The sequence below is a fragment of the Cebus imitator genome, unplaced genomic scaffold (assembly GCF_001604975.1).
Source record: "Cebus imitator isolate Cc_AM_T3 unplaced genomic scaffold, Cebus_imitator-1.0 Scaffold48, whole genome shotgun sequence".
Lineage (NCBI taxonomy): Eukaryota > Metazoa > Chordata > Mammalia > Primates > Cebidae > Cebus > Cebus imitator.
The window spans coordinates 8,021,061-8,042,754 of NW_016107363.1; the positions used below are offsets into that span (position 1 = coordinate 8,021,061).

General features: G+C 42.8%; 1 protein-coding gene across 4 annotated transcripts in view; it reads left to right on the forward strand.

Annotated features, from left to right (window-relative positions):
* ARHGEF3 (Rho guanine nucleotide exchange factor 3) overlaps nucleotides 1-21,694 on the forward strand; it is a 285,595-nt gene that overhangs the window by 95,264 nt on the left and 168,637 nt on the right. The window contains exon 1 of one of the 4 annotated variants that reach the window (XM_017527479.1): nucleotides 6,359-6,516. The exons of 2 other annotated variants lie outside the window; for them this stretch is intronic. In XM_017527479.1, the coding sequence (XP_017382968.1) occupies nucleotides 6,466-6,516 (51 nt within the window). In that variant the 5' untranslated portion in view covers nucleotides 6,359-6,465. Of the gene's footprint in view, nucleotides 1-6,358; nucleotides 6,517-21,694 lie in introns of those variants that run through there. One more of the 4 variants, XM_037738104.1, reaches the window with a different exon arrangement.

Sequence of the window (21,694 nt, forward strand, 5' to 3'; positions counted from 1 at the left end):
TAAGCTGAATCTTGCTCTGTTGCCCAGGCTGAAGTGCAGTGACACGATCTTGGCTCACTGCAACCTCAGCTTCCTGGGTTCAAGTGATTCTCCTGTCCCAGCCTCCCAAGTAGCTGGGATTATAGGCATGTGCCACCAGGCCCAGCTAATTTTATTTATTTACTTAGTAGAAATGGGTTTTTACCATGTTGGCCAGGCTGGTCTCCAACTCCTGACCTCAGGCGATCATCCAGCCTCGGCCTCCCAAAGTGCTGGGATTACAGGCGTGAGCCACTGTGCCTGGCCTGTTCTGCTTTTAAATACATATGTCAGTTATTATCCTACCATCCTTTCTGCAACCCTGCTAGGGATAAAGGAGTCATTATTCCTGTTTTACAGATGAGGAAACTAAAGATCCAGGAAATTAAGAAGTGACTTACCAGGTCATTCAACTAGTAAGTGGCAGAGCCAAAAATCACAGAACCCAAATATTAATTTGCTGTTAACTATTCCAGCCAGATGTTTGTTCCCAGAAATTATCCCTAAAGAGTTATCTGAAGTCAAAATAATGGTGAGAAACTTTTTAATAAAAACGATTCCTGCTTCTGTTATATATTTTTAACTTGGAAATTCAGTGTATCAAGAGTTGTTTTTTGATATAGGCAAATTACTTTTTAAAACCCTCCTGAGTATTCATGTAAGTGTCAGAAATACCACCCCCACCCCCATATTCAGATTTTCCACTTCTAACTATCTTTGACAGTACAATGCCAAATAGTAAGTCTCATTTCCAAGTAAGGAAGCCCTTTGGCTGATAGGTATCAGCTAATCAGTTTTTAAACTTTTTTTTCTTCCTGAAAATTGGGCAGAGGTCAGTAACCCACAGATAGGAGTTTCACTTTTAACTGACAGTGTAAGGAAGAGGACTTGACAGTTTCTTGAAAAAGCTACACCCAGGGTGTTCATGTTTCTAAGAAATAAATTGAATGAGCTTATTTGCACGTGGCCCGTCTGCTTCATGCAGAAATTCTTCAGGCGGCCCTTGCTGCTTGTGTTGGTCAAGGAGGCAGAACCGCAACAACCAAGCCAGTGGCTGCTTCACATAATACGTCAGAAGATGGCTTTCCTTTTTTTTTTGCATTCACTTTTAGAAGTAGCTGCCCATGTATCAGTTGCCAAAATAATGTGAGGAATCTAGTTATAAAAATTCAGATTTGTTTAGAGAGAATAAATACAGAGCTCAGGCGATTGCCCGTAACAAAACCAGTAAGATAAGCACTCAAGATTAGCCATGACTAGCAATCGTTGAGACTTCCATGTTCCAGCATCATTTATTTTTAGTTTCTGTGTTGAAACCATAGATGAAGACTCTTCTGTTTATTCATTCTTGACCTTGGACAGCCAGGTCTGCTCACACATTCTTCTCCTCATTTTATAATCTTGATCTGGGATACTAAGCAGGGCTCTTCAAGAGCAACAACATTTTCAAATGGTCAAAGTCTCTTGAGTTGAACCACCTTGAGTCCAATAGGCCTTGGCCTGGGAAAGTGTCTGGACACCCGTGCTGCATTTGTCTAGAGTTTGGGGTGAAGCGGGCAGAGGAGTTGTTCAAGTTTTACTTGGATTAACCACCCTTCCAGCACTGAGGAACAGATGGAGACATTCAGTCAATAGAAAGGCATGACTGTGAGCAACTTCCAGGCTCGACTTTGATGTTCTTTTTATTTGTCACTGGCTTGCTGTGCTTAATGCCTCCCTGACAACCTAGTAACACTCAAAGGTATTGTCACACCTCCCCCCTCGACCACAGTATGAATTTTTGTTTTTCCTTAGTCTTACCTAAATTGGCAACAGCCTTAGAAACCTAAGATCTGAGAAATAATAATCTTATGATGTTGGAAACTTGGTTAAGTCAGTGTGCAATATACTATTTTAATTTGGTCCCTGCTACCATCCCATTTGAGATTTTTTCCAGCCTTTTTTTTTTTTTTTTTTTTTTTTTTTTTTTNTTTTTGTGCAGAACGGGGTCTCGCTATGTTGTCCAGGCAGATCTTGAACTCCTGGGCCCAAGCCATCCTCATGTCTCTGCCTCCCTAACTACTGGGATTACAGGTGTGAGCCACTGTACTGAGCCATGATGTTTTTTTACTACCCATTTTTACATTCAGTTTGTGAAATTTTAAAATTTGAAGCATCAAATGGGATATATTTAAAGACCTTGAAATTCCCTTTTCAACTGTAAGGTTTTGTGAAATTTTTGGCTTGTTAAGTACAAATAAGGAAGACATTAAGGAATCAGGATAAAGTTCAAATGGAAATAATCATCGTTGATTGCCAACTTTTAATGAAGTAATTCTGCTAAAATCTAAATATTTTATGTAAATGAAAGTCTCACAACCCTGATAAGTATGTTTCTTATAATATCTTTGGTGAGGAAATTGCTTGGAACTTCTCAGCAGGAAATGCCCTCAGGTATATCAAACAAGAGCACAGGAAACATGGTTCTGGTTCTAGTGATGTCATGACACTTGTGGTGGCATCTTAGGTCCCAGTTTTGGTGCTACTCTCTTTACAGCCCAGCAAGAGGAGTTGTTACCAGTTTGGTTATTTAACCAACTGTGGGAAAACAGGGTCCATTTTTGCATCGTAGGCACCTTGTAGGTATTTTCCTGTGTATAAATATATGATTCAGCTCTATACACCGAAAGAAAAATACCATACCCTAAGAACCTACACCCCCAGAATTTTACTTTTTTTTTTTTCCTTTTTAACATTTCTCTCCAATCTATATAGAATTTATTTTGGATGAGTATGAAGAAGGGCTTTAAAATGAGGCTTTTCTTTCCAAGAGGCAAGTGAATCGTCCCATTGTTTATGAACCTTCTCTAGTGGTTTGCACTCTGACATATCAGATTCTTGAATAACCCAGAGCAGGTTTCTGGCTGTCTCTTCTGAGGGCTGTATGCTTGCAGCAGGAGCTCTGAAGTAAGCTTGCCACCTCTAGATCACGTGCCACGGGTAGGCACACACCATCTTTTTGAGGCTCAGTTTTTTTTAATCTGCAAAGAGCGATAATAAGGCCTAGTTTGGGACCATCATGAGGATCACATGGGAAAATACATGGTAAGTGCTCATATGAAAATATAAACCGGTCACTCTGGTTTCAGTAATTGTGGCTGTGTGATATCTTAATATTCGCACACAGGTGCACTTTTATCGTGAGTTATCAACACTGGCAGAGGTAAGAGGAATGAACAATGAGAAGTGACATCTCAAGCGTATCTTTCATATTTGCTAAATGTCCACAGGGCAGGTGGCTAAGTGAGTTAATTTCCTTCCATATCATAGCATGCTCTGCACTAAGAGGTTGAAAATGTGCCTGACAGAGAAAGATGCCCTGGATGTTAAATGAAAAAAGCAAGTGGTGGAACAATGTTATCATCGTATTTCTGAAAAAAAAATAAGATGTTACACCCAGCAACTCGTGCTTTTAGACAGAAGGAAATGTCTGGAAGGATTACCACCAGAGGGTGCAAACTGATGGCCTCCGGGCCAGTGTAGCCAGCAACTGTGTTGCATGGCCTGTACAGTGCTTCTTACAGTGATGAGTAGTTGCCGGGCATTTACAAATTGAGAGATTTTACATAAAACCCTGAATTTCAGGCTTCTGTTGAAAAAATTGAAATGTCTGGTCACCCTGGGCCAATAACCCCTTAGGAACCCAAAAAGCTGGAACTGACCTAAGACAAAAACTCTCAGTGGTGCCCAAGTGCACACCTGGCCTTTTCCTTCAGGTACCTGACCCCTGGTCCTAAATGCATTTGGGTTTATGAACCTCTGTCTGCATCTCGCTTTTTAACACCAGTGTGTCCAGGGATCTGGATAGAAAAAAAAAGCAGGGCCTTTGGGAAGACTCACTTTTTACTTTATATACTTCTGTGTGACTTTGAATGTGTGACAATGACACTATGTTACTTTTAAAATGTAAAAACCAATACAAAAACATGTTTGAATACTTGGTAGTATCCTATATGCCATAAAGAAAACTCCTGTTCCTTTTGATATCCCATTATAAAGCTCAAAATTGAACGTGGACCTTGCGGAGCAGAGCCTCTTACTGTTGAAATTCTCTACTTGAAGTGCCTTCTTCAAGGACCTATTTCAATCTGGGAGTTCTTGCTTCTGGTTAGAGCAAGGGCATCAGAGGAAATGGCCATGCCCTGTTCTTGACTTCCTTTTTGCAGGCTGCGTCCCTCTCCCCTGCCAGGGTGCCTCTTGGCCCTGTCTCTGCCCCTTCCTTTCTCCCTCCCTGCTCCACTGCTACCTGCCCTGGAGGCCCTCAAGTTTCACCTCTTCCACGAAGTGCTGCAGCCCACGGGTTTCAGTTCTTCTTTCCCATTCAGTCAGCAGCCGGAAGTCAGGTTGAATCATTCTAGGATTTGTTCATGTGAATGTTCCCTTCCCCCCCGCCAAAGAAATAAAACGTAGTATACTGTGGTCATCTCATGTTTCCAGTCCTCACTGGGGTGAGGCTGGCCTTGGCTGCTGGGACTCTTCGAAGTGGCTTGTCGGGGGAAAAAGAGAGGAGTGGCTGGTGATGGAGCCTCCATCATTTCCCAGGGCACTGGCTTTCTTCCTCAGCTGAGTTGTCCCCAAAGCTGGCTAATCTCAAGTTGTTTGCTGGCCTGTTCAATTTCAGGACCCTTCCTGTGTGGGAGGCTGGAACAGGAGGCCTTAGGAGTACTTGCCCTTCTCCCTCCACCAGCCACCACTTAACCAGCTTGCTTTGTGGGGAGTCAGGCTTTAGGAAATAGGGGATCCCAAGGACAATCCAAAACCTGCCTCTTGGTGGACACTGCCATTTGATCTGACACTCATTACTGAGTGCTTCCAGGTGCTAGCTCCATGGTGACCCAGATGCTTGCCTAAAAGGCCTAAGCCTTTTTACAGTGATTTCACTTCCTCCTTTCTCTAAGCAGGTGTGATTCCCTCACACTTTTTGAAGGAAGCCCCAAGCCTGTCAGAGCAGCCTCCAGACGCATTAAAGTACTTACATTTCTTCCAGAGTACCCTGTAGTTCTCTGTACTGCCTTGCTGTTGAGTTTGCCAGTTCTTCTGCCTGGAACACCCGTCAGAACGCTACCCATGTGTCTCTTGCTCTGAGAAGCCTTCTCAGACTTTGTCCCCATGAAAAATGCATTTGCCAAGCTCACTTATTTCCTGGACCCCTCAGCACTTTTTGCAGATTCCTGGCAACGTGAATGGAGACAGCCTGCCTTCTCATAAAAGTCTTGGATTTAATCTCCTTCTGTTAGACCAGAAGCTTGTTGTTTAAATGAACCCGCTGTCTTTGCTGGGTGCTCTGACTTTACTCAGGCCTGAGACAGAGAAAGGCTCTTAAAAATCTGTGCATTTGTAAGAAGGCCTCAGGAAACCCTGGGCTAAATCTTAGCAGCTAAAATTTGTAATTAGGAAGATTTTTGCAAGTCAGATACTACCCCATTCGATAATTACAAGAAATAAATATTAATTGAGAACTGCACTGGAGTTATGTCTCCTTGAGTTTGAGACCCGCTGCCAATGTGCAAGGAGGGTGAGAGTGTTGGTTTATTTGTGGGGATGGAGTGAGCCAGGCATAGTTTTCATCTGAAACCTTGTAGCTTCCTATGAGACAGTCTACCTCACCCAAGAGGTCTGGGTTTTTTATAAGGCAAGACGTTCATTCTGGTGAGATCCCCACTTCATAAAACAAGAAATGTCAGCCATGAATTATTTCCATAATAGCTCTGAGGAGACCAGGAAGACCGCTTGTTATCCATGTCAAAGGGACATTCGACATTTGAAAGGGAGGTTTCCAGAAGCAGCTACTTTGAAAGGGCTCTGAAGGGAAGATGCCAGGTTTGCGTGAGACAAAAAGAAAGAAATGGATGGGTGTGTAGTTGCTTTTGAAGTGGGACTCAGTCTGGGCTATGTATTCCGGGCAGGGCTACTGATTCTTGGTAAAGTTCAAGCAGATCGTTGATTCCTCTTTGGAGACCCCAGACTCTCCTCCCAGTGTCCCTTCTCCTAATGATGTTTCTTTTTATTTCACCCTGATGTTTGGTTGGGTCTGCAAAGCTCCAGGCAGCACACCCACTTTAGCTGATGGGATGCTTCACGTTGCTTTTGGGGGGGACCAGTGAGCACTGTTTGTATCTTACAGGCTAAGGATTATCAGCCAGAAACTGAATTTCTGGTGTGCCTTTGAATGCCCAAAAAGGGCTCTGAAGAAGCAGCAGTAGCAGGCAAGGAAACCGCCAGAGGTGGGGAGCTCTCGACTGGTGCAGCTCTCAGCCTGTGACACTTGTAACTGATGGCCCCTGTCACTTCCTGTCATGCAGCCCAAGTGGCGGGGAGGAGTTCCTTTAGGGAAACCATGCTCAGCCCTGCTCAGAGAATCCTGTGCACAGGGCTCCACTGCAGTTAGGAGCCGACAAGTCCGGGTGGATGAGGTCGGAGCGCCCCATGGTGTGGTGCTGCCTCTTTCTGCCTGCGCAGGTAAGCCCCCTGCTGCTGAGCCTGGGATGGACCACTGGCTCTCAACTCCCACCCGAGCCCTGTGGGGCAGTTTCAGGATCTGAGGTGTGGGAGGACACGGTGTCGTTTTTACCTTTCAAGACCCTGAGCAGAGAGTTGCTGTTAAAAGCACCTAGGATGATGGAGCCAGATTCCCGCCTCACTTTAGTATGAATCAGAAGAGCGTGGTGTGGCTGTGTTTAGGAACGCAGATGGCTTTGCTTGGGTGCCAGGGTGAGCTGAGTGGCATGCGTAGCTGTCAGGCTTCCTTTAGCATACGTGATTGGAGGGGAGCAAAGGGAGAGGGCTTTTCACACTCTGCTCTGCAATGTTACTGTTTTCATTTTTGCAAGAGGGTGGTTTTAATTAATGGGAAGGAAAAGAGAGAAAAGAAGAATGCATCCGCCTTCTGTTTTGTTGTTGCTATCTAATCACAAAGTGAATTTCCAAGATCGTTTTCTTTAGATTGGAAGACGGCTAAACTCAGATTTAGAAGTTCATGCTGCTTGGAACAACTGTTTTGTAGGTTTCCCACCAGATCAACAAAATGATCCTGGTGTTTTGAGTCTGTTCATTATTGGGAGAATGAAGTCAGATAGTATCAGTGGAGACTCAGACTCAATACCGTTCTCATAAGAACATCGTTGTTTAGTTTGTGTTCTTTTGGAAGGAGTGGCTGGAAGTGTTATGTTTCCATAGGTTGAAGAATGGTTAGCAGCTCTGAAGGTTGCTTTCCCTATCCCTTTTATTTATTTGTGGTTTTTTTTAGGGGGAGGGGGATAGTTGTTAAAGTTTTGGATAAGCCAAAATTGATTTTTGTTTTGTTTTGTTTTTGTTTTTGAGACAGGGTCTAGCCCTGTCATCAGGCTGGAATACAGTGGCGCAATCACGGCTCACGGCAACCTTGACTGCCTGGGCTCAAGCAGCCCTCTTGCCTCAGCCTCCTGAGTAGCTGGTACTAAAAGCATACATCACCATGCCCTGTTAATTATTTCATTTTTGTAGATACGTGGGTCTCACTCTGTTGCTCAGGCTGGTCTTAAACTCTGAGTTCAACCAATCCTCCTCGAGCTCAAGCTTCAGCCTCCCAAAATGCTAGAATTAGAGGCACGAGCCACTATACCCAGTCTGCCAAAACTGTTTTTTAAAGGCCATGTCCATTGCTTTTTCTATCCTTCTCATCAGAGCTATATTCCTGGGACTGATTTCTGTAACCCTAATTCCAGCTCTTGTGCATGACCACTCTAGACATACTTTTTTTTTCAATTTTTTTTATTGTGGTAAGATGCACATAACACATAATTTACCATCTTGACTATTTTTAAGTAGTTTAGTGGTATTAAATACATTCATAGTGTTGTACAACCATCACCGCTGTCCATCTCTAGAACTCTTTTCATCTTGCAAAACTGAAACTCTATACCCATTAAACAATAACTCCATTCTTCCCTGCCCTGATCCCCTGGCAACCGCCACTGTACTTTCTGTCTCTATGATTTTGATTACTCTATCTCATCTAAGTAGAGTCAAAGAGTATTTGTCTTTTTTTGACTGGCTTATTTCACTTAGCATAATGTCCTCCAGATTTATGCATGTCGTAGCATGTGTCAGAATACTTTTCCTTTAAGGCTGAAGAATATTCCATTATTGTATATGGTGGTAATATTGTATGGAGCTCTGAAAGTAACAGAGAAACAAATACTCAATTTCTCTGTGAATATACTACACTGTTGCATAATTATATATAGTACATATTTTGCATTTCGTTATTCTAACGGTGATTGAAAATGACCGTTTGTATTACAAGGCTGAAAGATTTGAGAGCTGTTTACTGTATGCCCTATATTAAACAGTTTTTTTTTTTTTTGTCAATTAATATTAACAGCGATATACCACATTTTGCTTATCCATCCTTGGATGGACTTTGGGTTGCTTTCATGTTTTAGCTATTGTGAATAATGCTGCCGTGAACATGGGTGTACAATTACCTCTTGAGACCCTGCTTTCAATTTTTTTCCATAAGTTTTTGGGGTACAGGTGGTATTTGCTTACCTGAGCACGTTCTTTAGTGGTGATTTGTGAAATTATGTTGCACCCACAACCCAAGCAGTATATACTGCATCCTATTTGTAGTTTTTTGTCCTTCACCCCCCTCTTACCCTTCCCCCCAAGTCCCCAAAGTCTTATGCCTTTGTGTCCTCATAGGTTAGCTCCCACATATCAGTGAGAACATACAATGTTTGGTTTTTCATTCCTGAGCTACTTCACTTAGAATAATAGTCTCTAGTCTCATCCAGGTTGCTGCAAATGAGGTTAATTGATTCCTTTTTATAGCTGAGTAGTATTCCATTGTGTAAATATACCACGGTTTCTTTATCCACTCATTGATTGATGGGTGTTTGGGTTTGTTCCATAATTTTGCAATTGCGAATTGTGCTGCTATAAACATGCGTGTGCAAGCATCTTTTTTGTATAATGACTTCTTTTCCTCTGGGTAGATACGCAGTAGTGCAATTGCTGAATGAAGTGGTAGTTCTACTTTTAAGTCTTTAAGGAATCTCCAGACTGTTTTCCGTAGTGGTTGTACTAGTCTACACTCCTGCCATCTGCTTTTATTTTATTTATTTTTTAGTATATACCCAGAAGTATATACTCAAAATTGCTAGAACATACAGTAATTCTATTTTTAATGTTTTGAGGAACCACCAAACTGTTTTCCACAGTGACTATACCATTTTATATTCCTACCTTCAGGGCACAAGTGTTCCACTTTCTCCACATCCTCACCAACGCTTCTAAGTTTGAATTTTTTTCAATAGTAACCATTCTAATAGGTGTGAAGTGGTATCACCTTGTAGTTTTGATTTGAATCTCTCTGGTGATTAGTGATGTTGAGCATCGTTTCATGTGTTTATTGGCCATTTGTATGTCTTCTTTGCAGAAATGTCTGTTCAAGTCCTTTGCTCACTTTTGAATTGGGTTGCTTATTTTTTTGTTGTTGAGTTTTAGGAGTTCTCTATGTGTTCTGAATATTAATCTCTTTTCAGATATATTATATGCAAATATATTCTCCCATTCTTTGTGTTGCCTTTTTGTTTTGTTGACGTTGTTTAGACATACTTTTTTTTTTTTTTTAAAGGAGACAGGGTCTTGTTCTGTCGCCCAGGCTGGAGTGCAGTGGCACAGTCATAGCTCACTGCAGTCCTGAATTCCTGGGCTCAAGCAATCCTCACCTCAGCCTCCTGAGTAGCTATTACTGCAGGTGTGTACCACCACACCCAGCTAATTTTTAACTTTTCTGCCAAGACCAAGTATTGCGATGTTGCCCAGGCTGGTCTTAAACTCCTGGCCTTAAGTGATCCTCCCGCCTTGGCCTTCCAAAGTGCTAGGATTATAGATAGTAGCCACTGCACCCCACCCAGATGAATATTTTTAATATTTTGATGTGACTGGGTTAATTTCAGCTTATCCCATCTCATTCACCTCACTATTTGCTCTCCTGATGAAGAATAAATTTTGAGCCTTTCAAGTATGAAAGTTGACAACATTTAAAATGATTGATTGCACGTCAGTGATAGTTAATGCAATGTTAATAACATTATAATCGGATAATAGCTTACATTTATTAGATGCTTATCTAAACACTACTCATATTTGCTCATGAAATTCTTACAAGACTGTAGGGATTGGTTATTATTATTATTCATGTTTTGCAGATGGCAAAACTGAGATTTACAGACGATAAATAATTTGCCCAAGGTCACCTCCATGGTTAAGTAGCACATCAGGTTTCAAACCCAGGAAAAATGGATTCAGAAAAATGATGTTTTCAGCCATTAGGCGCTATGTAATACTTTAATGCAGGATGCTTCTCAGAACCCCGATTACGCACAGCATCTGTAGAAACACTTTGCTTTCCAGTGATTAGGTAAGTTATCCCATTTTGGTGAATGTTTGCTGTGGTCCAGTGAGTGCCTAAGTAAGACGCACCTGTGACAAGTTAGTACTTTCTCTGGACTCAGTTTCCCCACTTGTCAAAACAGATATCTCTAAACTCATTTTAGCTCAGATATGAATCTAAACTATGCAACTATCTTGCACAAAAAGTCAAGAATAGTTTTCTCATCTGCTCTACTTCAAAGTCAAATGATGTGACTGTTTAATTTCAGCCTTTTCCCATCTCATTCACCTCACTGTTTGCTCTCGATGAAGAATAAATTTTGAGCCTTCCAAGTATGAAAGTTGGCATGAACAGAGCTCACTGCAGCCTTGACTTCCTGGGCTAAAGTGATCCTCCCCATTTAGCCTCTGGAGTAGCTCAGACCTTAGTGTGTAAGGGCTTAGCAACAGCAGGGCTCTGGCACCTATGTCCTGAGGTAAACATGGACGTAGTTTGATTTTCTGGAGGGAAGGAGGCAGCATATTTGATGGAAGGTCAAGACTGCATTTTAAAGCCGCTATTCTAGCCATGTTTTTACAGCTTTCCCAGGACACCAATAGGAGCCATGGAAGGGGAAGTTGATTCAAACCAGATCCTAAAAAGGCCTCTCTTGATGGAACACTCAGATGTGTGACTTGGAGCGGGCAAGGTCAGAGTGGTGACCCCAGCTGTGCACCAGGACAGAAACAATGGGTGGCTTTAGGACCTAAATATAGACAAGGTGGATGTCACTTAGGGAAACTGGTTCCTGATACTGGCCAGGATGGGCAGTTCTCTTGGGAAGCAGTTCCTGTGTGTCAACCCTTGCTCTGCCATCCCTCTTTTTCTGAATGTTTCTGTCCATTTTCTAGCTTCTCTACACCTTTTGGGCATGTGCCTCAGCTTGACAGCCTTGAAATAACCCATGACAGATCCCTGTTTCCCCATCTCTGCCCTTCCAAGTCTTCCTTGTAGTGCTTCTCACCTCTCTCCCTTTCCCCTTTCCTCTTACAGACCCCACCCAACCCCTGCCATAAACCCCAGGTGTTCTCTCCACCATATTCCTTGTGTAGCAGGGACGAGAGCACTGGGCTAGGAGTCAGGAGTCTGAGGATCAAATCTTCAGTTTTGCAGTTAATGCTGGGCAATGCTAAACTTCCCCAGTACCAGGTTTTCCAAGCAGAACCATTCGACATAGCTATCAAGAGCTGAGATCCTGGAGGTTGACAGCCTGAAGTCAAATTCTCACTGTTACTTACTCTGTGACCTTGTGCAAGTTCCTTACCTCTCTGGGCCTCAGTTACCTCACCTGCAGGATGAAGATGCTGATAGCATCTGCCTCACTGGGTATCAGTAATTGAAGCGCTTCAAACAGCATATCTCGTTAGTGCTCAAAAATGCTCACCATGATTATGATTGTGATTTTTAGGAAAAAGAGACTTGAAATAGATCAGTGTTTCCCAAATTTCACTCACATTTTTCATATCCACATACGACCGATACTAGTATTTTTCTGTTACCATATTTCTTTAAATTACTTACTTTTTATTTTTGACTTTTTAGGTTTGGGTTTTGGTTCTTTTTATTTTTTAGACTTAGGAGCATCCTAAGCAGTAATAGTGCTGAAATCACAGGTTGGAAACGTGTTTCCTAAAATACATTATTATAAATACATACAGGTCTATTGCATATGGTCTGAGATGATATATCATTATGTCACCAATGGGGTTCACTCTCCACGCTTTGGGAACCACAAGAACCAGTGGCTCTGAGCATCTGAGGCCCAGGTTGTTGCCTCTAGGGATTTTGACTGTCCTCATCCCATCTTTCCATCAATCAGGCACTGCCTGAGAACCGTCTTTGCACTGGATTCTGTGCCAGGTGCCAAACTGACCAAAATATGGGTTTTTGTAGCCCCTCCTATCTTCTTTAAATGAAACATTACCAACCCAGAGAAAATGGGAGAGAGAGACACCCACACACAAAATGACCCAATTTCTGAAACTCCACCTTAAAAGTAAGAGAAGCCAGGCCACTCTCCCTGTTTGAAACCTCTGGAGGTGGGTAAAGGAGACTGTCTGAGTCAGGTTTTGCTGAGTAACAGCTACCCCCAAACTCAGTGGCAAATAATAACAAGCCTTTATTCTTATGCTTATAAATGTGCAGGTGGGCTGGTGCGGTTTGTCCTATATGGGTTCATTCTGGACAGTGCTACCCACATGTATATTCTTCTCTTGTGGGGCAAGCAGAAACACGTGATGTTTCTAAAGTTGTAGGCTCAGAGTTGGTATACTATTTCTACCTCACAGGATCAAGCCAGGGAGGTCAGGGAAAGGCATAAATATTTGCTGAAGAATAAATTGATCTACCACCAAGATCATCACCATTTACTTACTGAACCCACATTTACTGAGTGTGTATTGTGTGAAGCACTCTGCATGTTTCTGGGGGGCAGGGGATGTTAAAGGTAGTAACAGTAAGTGATGAAGGTGACAAGAACACCTGTCCCAAAGCCTGGCATGTATTAGATCCTAAATAAATATGTGATGAATGACAATCTACTGGTACCTTTTGGGTGCTGACTAGTGATGAGTATTTCACAGGGATTATTTCATTTTGTCAGCCCTCTTGGGCAGATACAGCAAGCTCACGTCAGATGAGTGCAAAGCTGTTAAATGCTTGTAACCTTCTGGTATGAGAAAGGGAGAGGCCACATGCTATGAGACCATCCCTGATGCTGAGGAGAGAGGCAGGCCCTGCACCAGCCAACCACAGGTTCAAATCCCTTATGTGTGTATTTCCAGGTACACTTGGTACACTTTGCAGACTGTTTTGGGTACCAACTCTTCAAGCACCTACACATAGTAAGAATTCAGCATGGCACTTGGCCTTTCATAGTTTCACTAAATCACTAGCCCTCTGCCTTCCTGAGTTTACATGCATCTTTGAGTGTTCTCTTAGAAAACTGCACACAGTTGTGAAAATGTCACCACCCCCTGGCCCCTGGTGAAGAACTCTGCTCTAAATTTTCACTCCATCTATTCTCCCTTATCCTTTCTCTCACTTGAAAAATTACTCCAGAAGCAAAGTGGTGTTTTTCTGAATTTGTATGCTGGTGTCAAGTCCAGGGTCTGACTCGTATTAGCTGCCCAATGCGTGTTTTCTAAATGAATGAGAGAATAAAGATGACAGTGTTGATGATACCTTGTTTGCATGTGCATAGGGTCAGGGAATTTTTGAACTGAATGAGATAGAAAAGCTCATGTCATCCAACCCCTTTATTTTCTGGATTATAAAACTGAGACCAGATTATAAACCTTGCCCAAAGGCATACAGCTGCTAATAACAATAATAATGATAATTTTATAATAACATTTCCCCCAAGCAGATACAATTATGTCTCATTCCCTCAGTACCTTTTCAGAATACGGTGTCCATTCTGATTTATCCATTTTATGGATCACGTTGCAAAACTGAGTTTTCTTGTCCCTTGCATCTGAAGCCAAAGACATGGATGACAGAAATATATGCTACATCTCAACTGCAGAACCATTGCGGTGTGAGCCCCTTAGGACAAAGTGCTTGTCACCTCCCTCTTTCTCTGGGTTTCCCCTTCCCACTCTGTCCTTCAGTTCTCATCCAGAGCTGTGTATATGGACTGCTGAGATGGGAACATTTGTGCTGAGGCTGCTCAAGCTGTGGGTGGAAGGTGGATTATGGACAGAGCAAGGGAGGAATTTGTTCCCGTGGAGTCCTGGAAATCTTATTTGGAGCTGTTCTTCTATTCTTAGTTTTGAAGGCACTTTGTTCTGTGGTGCATTGTTTTAACAGCCACCAGGAAATCAGTCCCTGCTCAGGGTCACTGGTGTCTGCCTGTGGCCGCTCAGGTGGGAAGTATACTGGTTTGGCTCAGGGTTTATCCTTCGTCATCAAGATTATTAAAGCCCTTTCTCCTTTTGTTGCCCAGTCTGTCTGCCTGGGGCAGGGAAGGGTGAGGAGGAAAAAGAGATGTCAGGAAGTCTCTTTTTCTTTATTGCAATGATAACTATACTTCCTTCATTCTTTTAGTTTAAGTTCAGGGGTACATGTGCAGGTTTGTTTTATAGGTAAACTTGTGTCATGGGGGTTTGTTGTGTAGATTATTTCATCACCAAGGATTAAGCCCAGTACCCATTAGTTATTTTTCCTGATGTTCCCTGTCCTCCCACCCTCCACCCTCTGGTAGGCCCCAGTGTGTGTTGTTCCCCTCTATCTGTCCATGTATTCTCATCACTTAGCTCCCACTTATAGGCTGAGAGCTATACAGCATTAGGTTTTCTGTTCCTGCATTAGTTTGCTAAGGATAATGGACTCCAGCTTCATCCATGTTTCTGCAAAAAACATGATCTCATTCTTTTTTGTGGCTGCATAGTATTCGATGTTGTACATGTACAACATTTTTTTAAATTCAGTCTGCTATTGATGGGCATCTAGGTTGATTCTATGTCTTTGCTGTTGTGAATAGTGCTACAGTGAACATACGTGTTCTTGTGTCATTATGACAGAATGATTTATATTCCTTTGTGTATATGCCCAGTAATGGGATTGCTGGGTCAAATGATATTTCTGTTTTTAAATCTTTCAGGAATTGCCACACTGTTTTCCATAATGGTTGAACTAGTTTACACTCCCACCAACAGTGCATAAGCAAATAACTTCATTTATTTCTAGATGCTAAAATCCAGGCCTCCACAGCACTGTGCCCTCCGAAGCAGTGTTGTCCAATAGAAGTAGAATGTTGGCTGGTGTGGTGGCTCATGCCTGTAATCAAAGCACTTTGGGAGGCTAAGGTGGGTGGATTACCTGAGGTCAGGAGTTCAAGATCAGCCTGGATAACATGGTGAAACCTTGTCTCTACTAAAAATACAAAATTATCTGGATATGGTGATACTGGCCTGTAATCTCAGCTACTTGGGAGGCTGAGGCAGGAGAATTGCTTGAACCCAGAGGCGGAGGTTGCAGTGAGCCAGGATTGTGCCATTGCACTCCAGCCTGGGCAACAAGAGCAAAACTCTATCTCAAAAAGAAGTAGAATGTGAGCCATATTGGTGATTTTAAGTTTCCTAGTGGCCACATTAAAATAAGTAAAAAGAAGCAGGCAACGTTAATTTTAACAATATATTTTATTTAACTCAGTATATCCAAATACTAGTATTTCTTTTCTTTTATTTATTTATTTATTTTTGAGACGTAATCTCGCTCTGTCACCCAGGCTGGAGTCCAGGAGTACAGTTTCGGCTCACTGCAACCTCCACCTCCTGGGTTCAAGTGATTCTCCTGCCTCAGCCTCCTGAGTAGCTGGCATTACAGGTGCCCACCACTATTCCCAGCTAATTTTTATATTTTTAATAGAAATGAGGTTTTACCATGTTGACCAGGCTGGTCTCAAACTCCTGACCTCAGGTGATCCACCCACCTCGGCTTCCCAAAGTGCTGGGATTATAGGTGTGAGCCACCGCACCTGGCCCAAATACTAGCATTTCAACCTGCAATGGCTATAAAAATTATTAAGAAGATGTTTTACATTCTCTTTTTCATGCCAAGTCTTCAACATCAGTGAGTATTGTATACTTAGAGCACATCTCAATTCAGACTAGCCACATTTCAATGTCAGTGACCACATGTGGCTCAAGGTAGCCATCAGACACTGCGGGTCCACAGCACACCAGTAAGTGCTGCTTGTGATGACAGAAATGTTTTCTATCTGCTCTGCCTCATATGGAGGCCACTAGCCACAGGGGGCTACTGAGCACTTGAAATGTGGCTAGTGAAGCTGAGGAGCTGCATTTTTAATTTTATTTGATATTGATTAATTGAAACGTGAATTTAAACAGTCACATGTACATAGTGGCTCCCATATTGGACAGCACAACTCTAGAGATTTGATCTTATTAGAAAAATATCAGCTTAAACTTGACCAGGGTATCATTTTTCACCTACCACGTTGGCAGAAATTAGAAAGTTGGCTAATGCTATTTGAGGAGGGAACAGAACCTTTTATGCATGGCCAGTGGGGGGTATAAATTAGAGCAGGCTTTATGTAGGCCAATTGGCAATGTTTAACAAAATTACAAATACATATTCCCTTGACCCCAGCAGTTCTGTTTCTGGATATTAATGCTACACAGTCTCTTATGCATGTAGGCTGGTTTACGTAGAAGGACATTTGCTGCAGAAAAAGATTGCAAACTACATACATACTCAGTCAATGGGGACTTAAATAAATATGTTATTGCATATTTTAAAAACATAATTTGCAACTACTGAAAAATTGATTATTTGATAGCATGGAAGTCTTTCCCAAATATAGTGTTAAGCAAGTGTAGAGCAGTACCTATATTGTGTTAGCACTAGGTAAAATTGAGGATCTGCTTGTTTATGTCTAGAGCAGCTCTGGAAGAATGCAGAAGGAAGCGATGGCTGGAATGTGAAAGATCCACTTATCATCTGGTGCCTGTACCCGTTTGGGATTTGATCCTGTGCATTTGTATATTACATATTCAAAACATAAATACCTAAAAAAAGAAAACTCTAAGGGAAGGGTGAATCAGAGAAGGCTTCCTAGAGAAGGTGACCTTTGCACTGGGTTGTAAAAGATGCATAGGAGTCCTTCAGGCAGGAGGAAGGTTGAGGCTCAAACGCGTGAATGAGTGGGATGAGTTCAGTCATCCTTATGTACCCAGCAGTGGCAGAGCATTCAGTGTATAAAAGAGCGTAGTAATGCAGTTTGGACATGCATGACTGGCCAGATGGGAGAGCTTTTGTGAGCAGATTTTGGACTTAACTCTGTGAGCCAAAGGAGCCAGAGATGGTTTGAAGGAAATGGAAGTAACATGCTTGTACTGGTGTGAATGACAGCTTTGGCGGAGTGGTCTGAAAGAGTGGTTCTCAAAGTGTGATCTGAGCAGCCCTAGGAGTCCCCAAGGCCTAGAGGATACTGACTACATAAATACAAAACAGATGTTCTTTGTATGTGTCTACCAAAATAACAAATCATAGCAGCTTGATTGCAGGAGTAGATGTGTGAATCCAGCTGTCTTCTGTGCAGCCAAGCATTAGAGTAGTCAACACATAGAACAATGTCATGTGTTTGTCATGTGTTTTGGAAAATATAGTCAATTTTTATTAAAATATGATAATCAGATTAACAAGTAATATGTTTATTTTTAAAAGAATAAATATTTCTAAGATTTCTCAGTTTCGGCCGGGCACTGTGGCTCATGCCTGTAATCTCAGCACTTTGGGAGGCCAAGGAGGGAAGATCACTTGAGCCCATGAGTTTGAGACCATCCTGTCAACATATTCCATCTCTACAAATAATTTTTTAAAAGGCTGGATGTAGTGGCTTATGCCTGTAATCCCAAAACTTCGGGGGCCAAAGTGGGAGGATTGCCTGAGCCCAGGAGCTTGAGACCAACCTGGGTAACCTGGCAAAGCCTCATCTCTACCAAGGAAAATAAAAAGTTAGCTATGCATGGTGGCATGTGCCTGTAGTCCCAGCTACTTGGGAGGCTGAGGTGGGAGGAGAGCTTGAGCTGGGGAAGCAGAGGTTGCAGTGAGCTGAGATTGCAACACTGCACTCCAGACTGGGTGACAGAGATAGACCCTGTGTCAAAAAAAATTAGCTAGGCATGGTAGGATGCACCTGGTTCCAGCTACTTGGGAGGCTGAGACAGGAAGATTACCTGAGCCAAGGAGGTCAAGGCTACAGTGAACAGTGATCATGGCACTGCACTCCATCCTGGGTGAGAGAGTGAGACCTTGTCTCGAAAAGAAGTTTCTCAGTTTTATTTTCTGATATTGTATATCTTGATAGATAAAACCAACATAAACAAAACCTCATTGGGGCCCTCACTAATTTTTGAAAGTATAAAAGAGTCCTGAGGTTTAAAAATATATATATCAAGAACCACTGGCCTGGAAGCAGGCAGGCCCTGTGTGTTTATAATTCTGGTTGGATTGAAATAAACTACAGGGAAACAAATGCAGCTCATCCGAACAAGGGTCAGGCAGGAGGTGAGCTAGCAGGGCTGCAGCCGATGTGCGCGTCACAATCCAAGTGCAGCAGGAGGGTGAGGATGGTGTCTGTGAAAGAGGGAGCTGAGCTGACGGATTGGTTTTGACTGACGAGAATGTTGGTGCGTGTCCTATATTTCTTTTTCCCACTAGTGAATGTTTCTGTTATTTCCAGTCCTTTGCTATTAAAAACATCCTGGACATGTCTACAAGCGCCCTTGGGCAAGACATACTCTAGAGTATCTCCCTAAAAGTAGAAAACTGAGCAGTAAGACATGTATATTTTCAGCTTGCCTGGAAGCTGTCAAGTTGCTCTCCAATCTGTGACTCTCCCTCCAGCCTCGTATGAGAGCCCTGATTTCTCCAAACCATATTACCAGGCTTTTCAATTTTGCCAATCCCAGGATGTGATGGCATCTTATTTTAATTCCTCTTCCTCACCCCTACCTCCATTCTGTACCTTGGAGCATGACTGAATTGTAGGCAATTCAGCAAAAGTATTGCCTTCAGGAAACTTGGGATTGGGGTTCCCTCTCTCTCCTCTCTCTCTCTCTCTCTCTCTCTCTCTCTCTGTGTGTGTGTGTGTGTGTGTGTGTGTGTGTGTGTGTGTGTGTGTGTGTGTCGAGACAGAGGGGACACACAGAAGCAAATTATGTATTCTGGTTCCCTGGGAAAGAGGGAAAAACTGGGACACTGTTCTTTATTTTAGATAGAAATTGCCCAGTCAGCTTTTACTGTTGTTGTGGCATTTGCTGTCCTTTGGGGCTACTTGGGTCCTCATTGAAGGAGGAGAAATCAGGCCTCTGTCTGTTGTGTGACCCGGGTTGGTGTTTGGGGGAAGGCCCAGTCTGAGGCATTAACCTGAGATCTAAGACTTTGGGCACACAAGTGTAGCGTAGAGAATATGAGTCTCCTTCTCTGGTCTACTCACATGTCCTCACCAGAGTCAGGCCTCCCTGCAGACCTAAAGCCAGGGCCAGCTTCCCCGGCCTGCAACCTGGGCCAGCACAGGGTCCTCATTCAGAAGGGCCATGTGCCTGGTTTAATGCTCTACAATAGTCATCTCAAAACAGTACTTTTCGGACAAAGGGCCCCACATTTTTATTTTGTGTCAGGTCCTGCAAATTAGCTAGCTAGCCCTGCCTGAAGTGTCTTTGGGTCTCTCAGACTAAAAAGGATGTAGGGAGAGGGATGCAGTTCCATGGGTGGCCCCATTCTCCCTGCTCTGTGCAAGGGCCTGCCTCCCACTGTGAGCTACAGAGCTCTTTTGGATGAAATACTCATTTCTTCATTTCATACATTTATTTTCTTTTTTTAAACCTATCTATCTCCATCCATCTATCCAAACACATGTGTGTGCGCGTGCATGCACACACACACACACACACACACGAGATCCTCATTATTCATGATTTCTTTTTTTTTTTTTTTTTTTTTTTTTTTTTTTTTTTTTTTTTTTTTTTTTTTTTTTTTGAGACGGAGTTTCGCTCTTGTTACCCAGGCTGGAGTGCAATGGCACGATCTCGGCTCACCGCAACCTCCGCCTCCTGGGTTCAGGCAATTCTCCTGCCTCAGCCTCCTGAGTAGCTGGGATTACAGGCACGCGCCACCATGCCCAGCTAATTTTTTGTAGTTTTAGTAGAGATGGGGTTTCACCGTGTTGACCAGGATGGTCTCGATCTCTTGACCTCGTGATCCACCCGCCTCGGCCTCCCAAAGTGCTGGGATTACAGGCGTGAACCACCGCGCCTGGCCTATTATTCATGATTTCATATCTTAAATTTGCCTGCTCTCTAAAATCTATTTCTCACCCCAGAATTAATACTCATGGCACTTGTGCAGTCATTCACAGACACATGCAGAGCAGCAAAATATTTGAGCCCTCTTCTGCACGTTGCCAGCAGAAGATGAACAAGGTGATACACTGCCTTCTTGTTCTGGCTCCCGTACTGTACACAAGTATCCTCTTTGTGGTTTGTTTAGTGCCATGTTGTTCACATTGTGTTATTTGTTGGTGATTTCAGTGTGTAAGAATGTTCTCAAGCACAATGCTGAAATGCTGTCTAGTAATTCTTAGCACAAGAGGGCTATGATATGCCTTTCAGAGAAAATACATGTGTTAGATAAGCTTCATTCAAACGTGAGTTATGGTGTCGTTGGCCATGAGTTCAATGCTAATGAATCAACAATATGTATTAAATAAGGTATCGTTAGGCAGAAATACACATAAAACAATGTTATGTATTGACAAAAATATTGCAACCATGCCTGGGCAACATAGCAAGACCTCGTCTCTGCTAGAAATAAAAATAAAAAAATCAGTGGGGCATGGTGGTGCATGCCTGTATTCCTAGCTACTCAGGAGGTTGAGGTGGGAGGATCACTTGAGCCCAGGAGATTGAGGCTACAGTGAGCAGTGACTGTGCCACTGCACTCCAGCCTGGACAACAGAGCAAGACCTTGACTTAATACATGTGTGTGTGTGTGTATGTATGTATGTATGTATGTATGTATGTATGTGTGTGTGTATATATACTCACAGAAACTTAGCCCTGCATTCCCCCAGGAGCAATGGTTTAATATTCATTAACTCAGTGTTCATGATGACTTAATAGAACATACTACTGCGACTGAGAGTCAACTCTATATGTGTGTGTGTGTGTGTGTGTGTGTGTGTGTGTGTGTGTGTGTATACAGTATATATGTATGTGGGGTTTTTTTGTTTTTTTAAGATAGAGTCTTACTCTGTCACCCAGGCTGAAGTGCAGTGGTGCGGTCTCAGCTCACTGCAACCTCTGCCTCCTAGGTTCAAGCAATTCTCCTGCCTCAGCCTCCCGAGTAGCTGGGATTATAGATTCCCACCACTATGCCCAGCTAATTTTTTGAATTTTTAGTAGAGACAGCATTTCGCCATGTTGGTCAGGCTGATCTCGAACTCTTGACCTCGTGATTCGCTCCCCCTCAGCCTTCCAAAGTGCCGGGATTATAGGTGTGAGCCACCGTGCTCACCATATGTATGTCTTTGCCACTCTTGTTTACTCCCATTTTGCCCTCTCTTTGTTCCTCTCCTAATCGATTGCATTTTTAGTTCACTCCCATTGGTCATTGGTCCTTCTGACATTAATCTTGGGTCCTCAAGGGCACCAATGAAAGGGGCTTTATTCATTTATCCATGTGTTTAATACA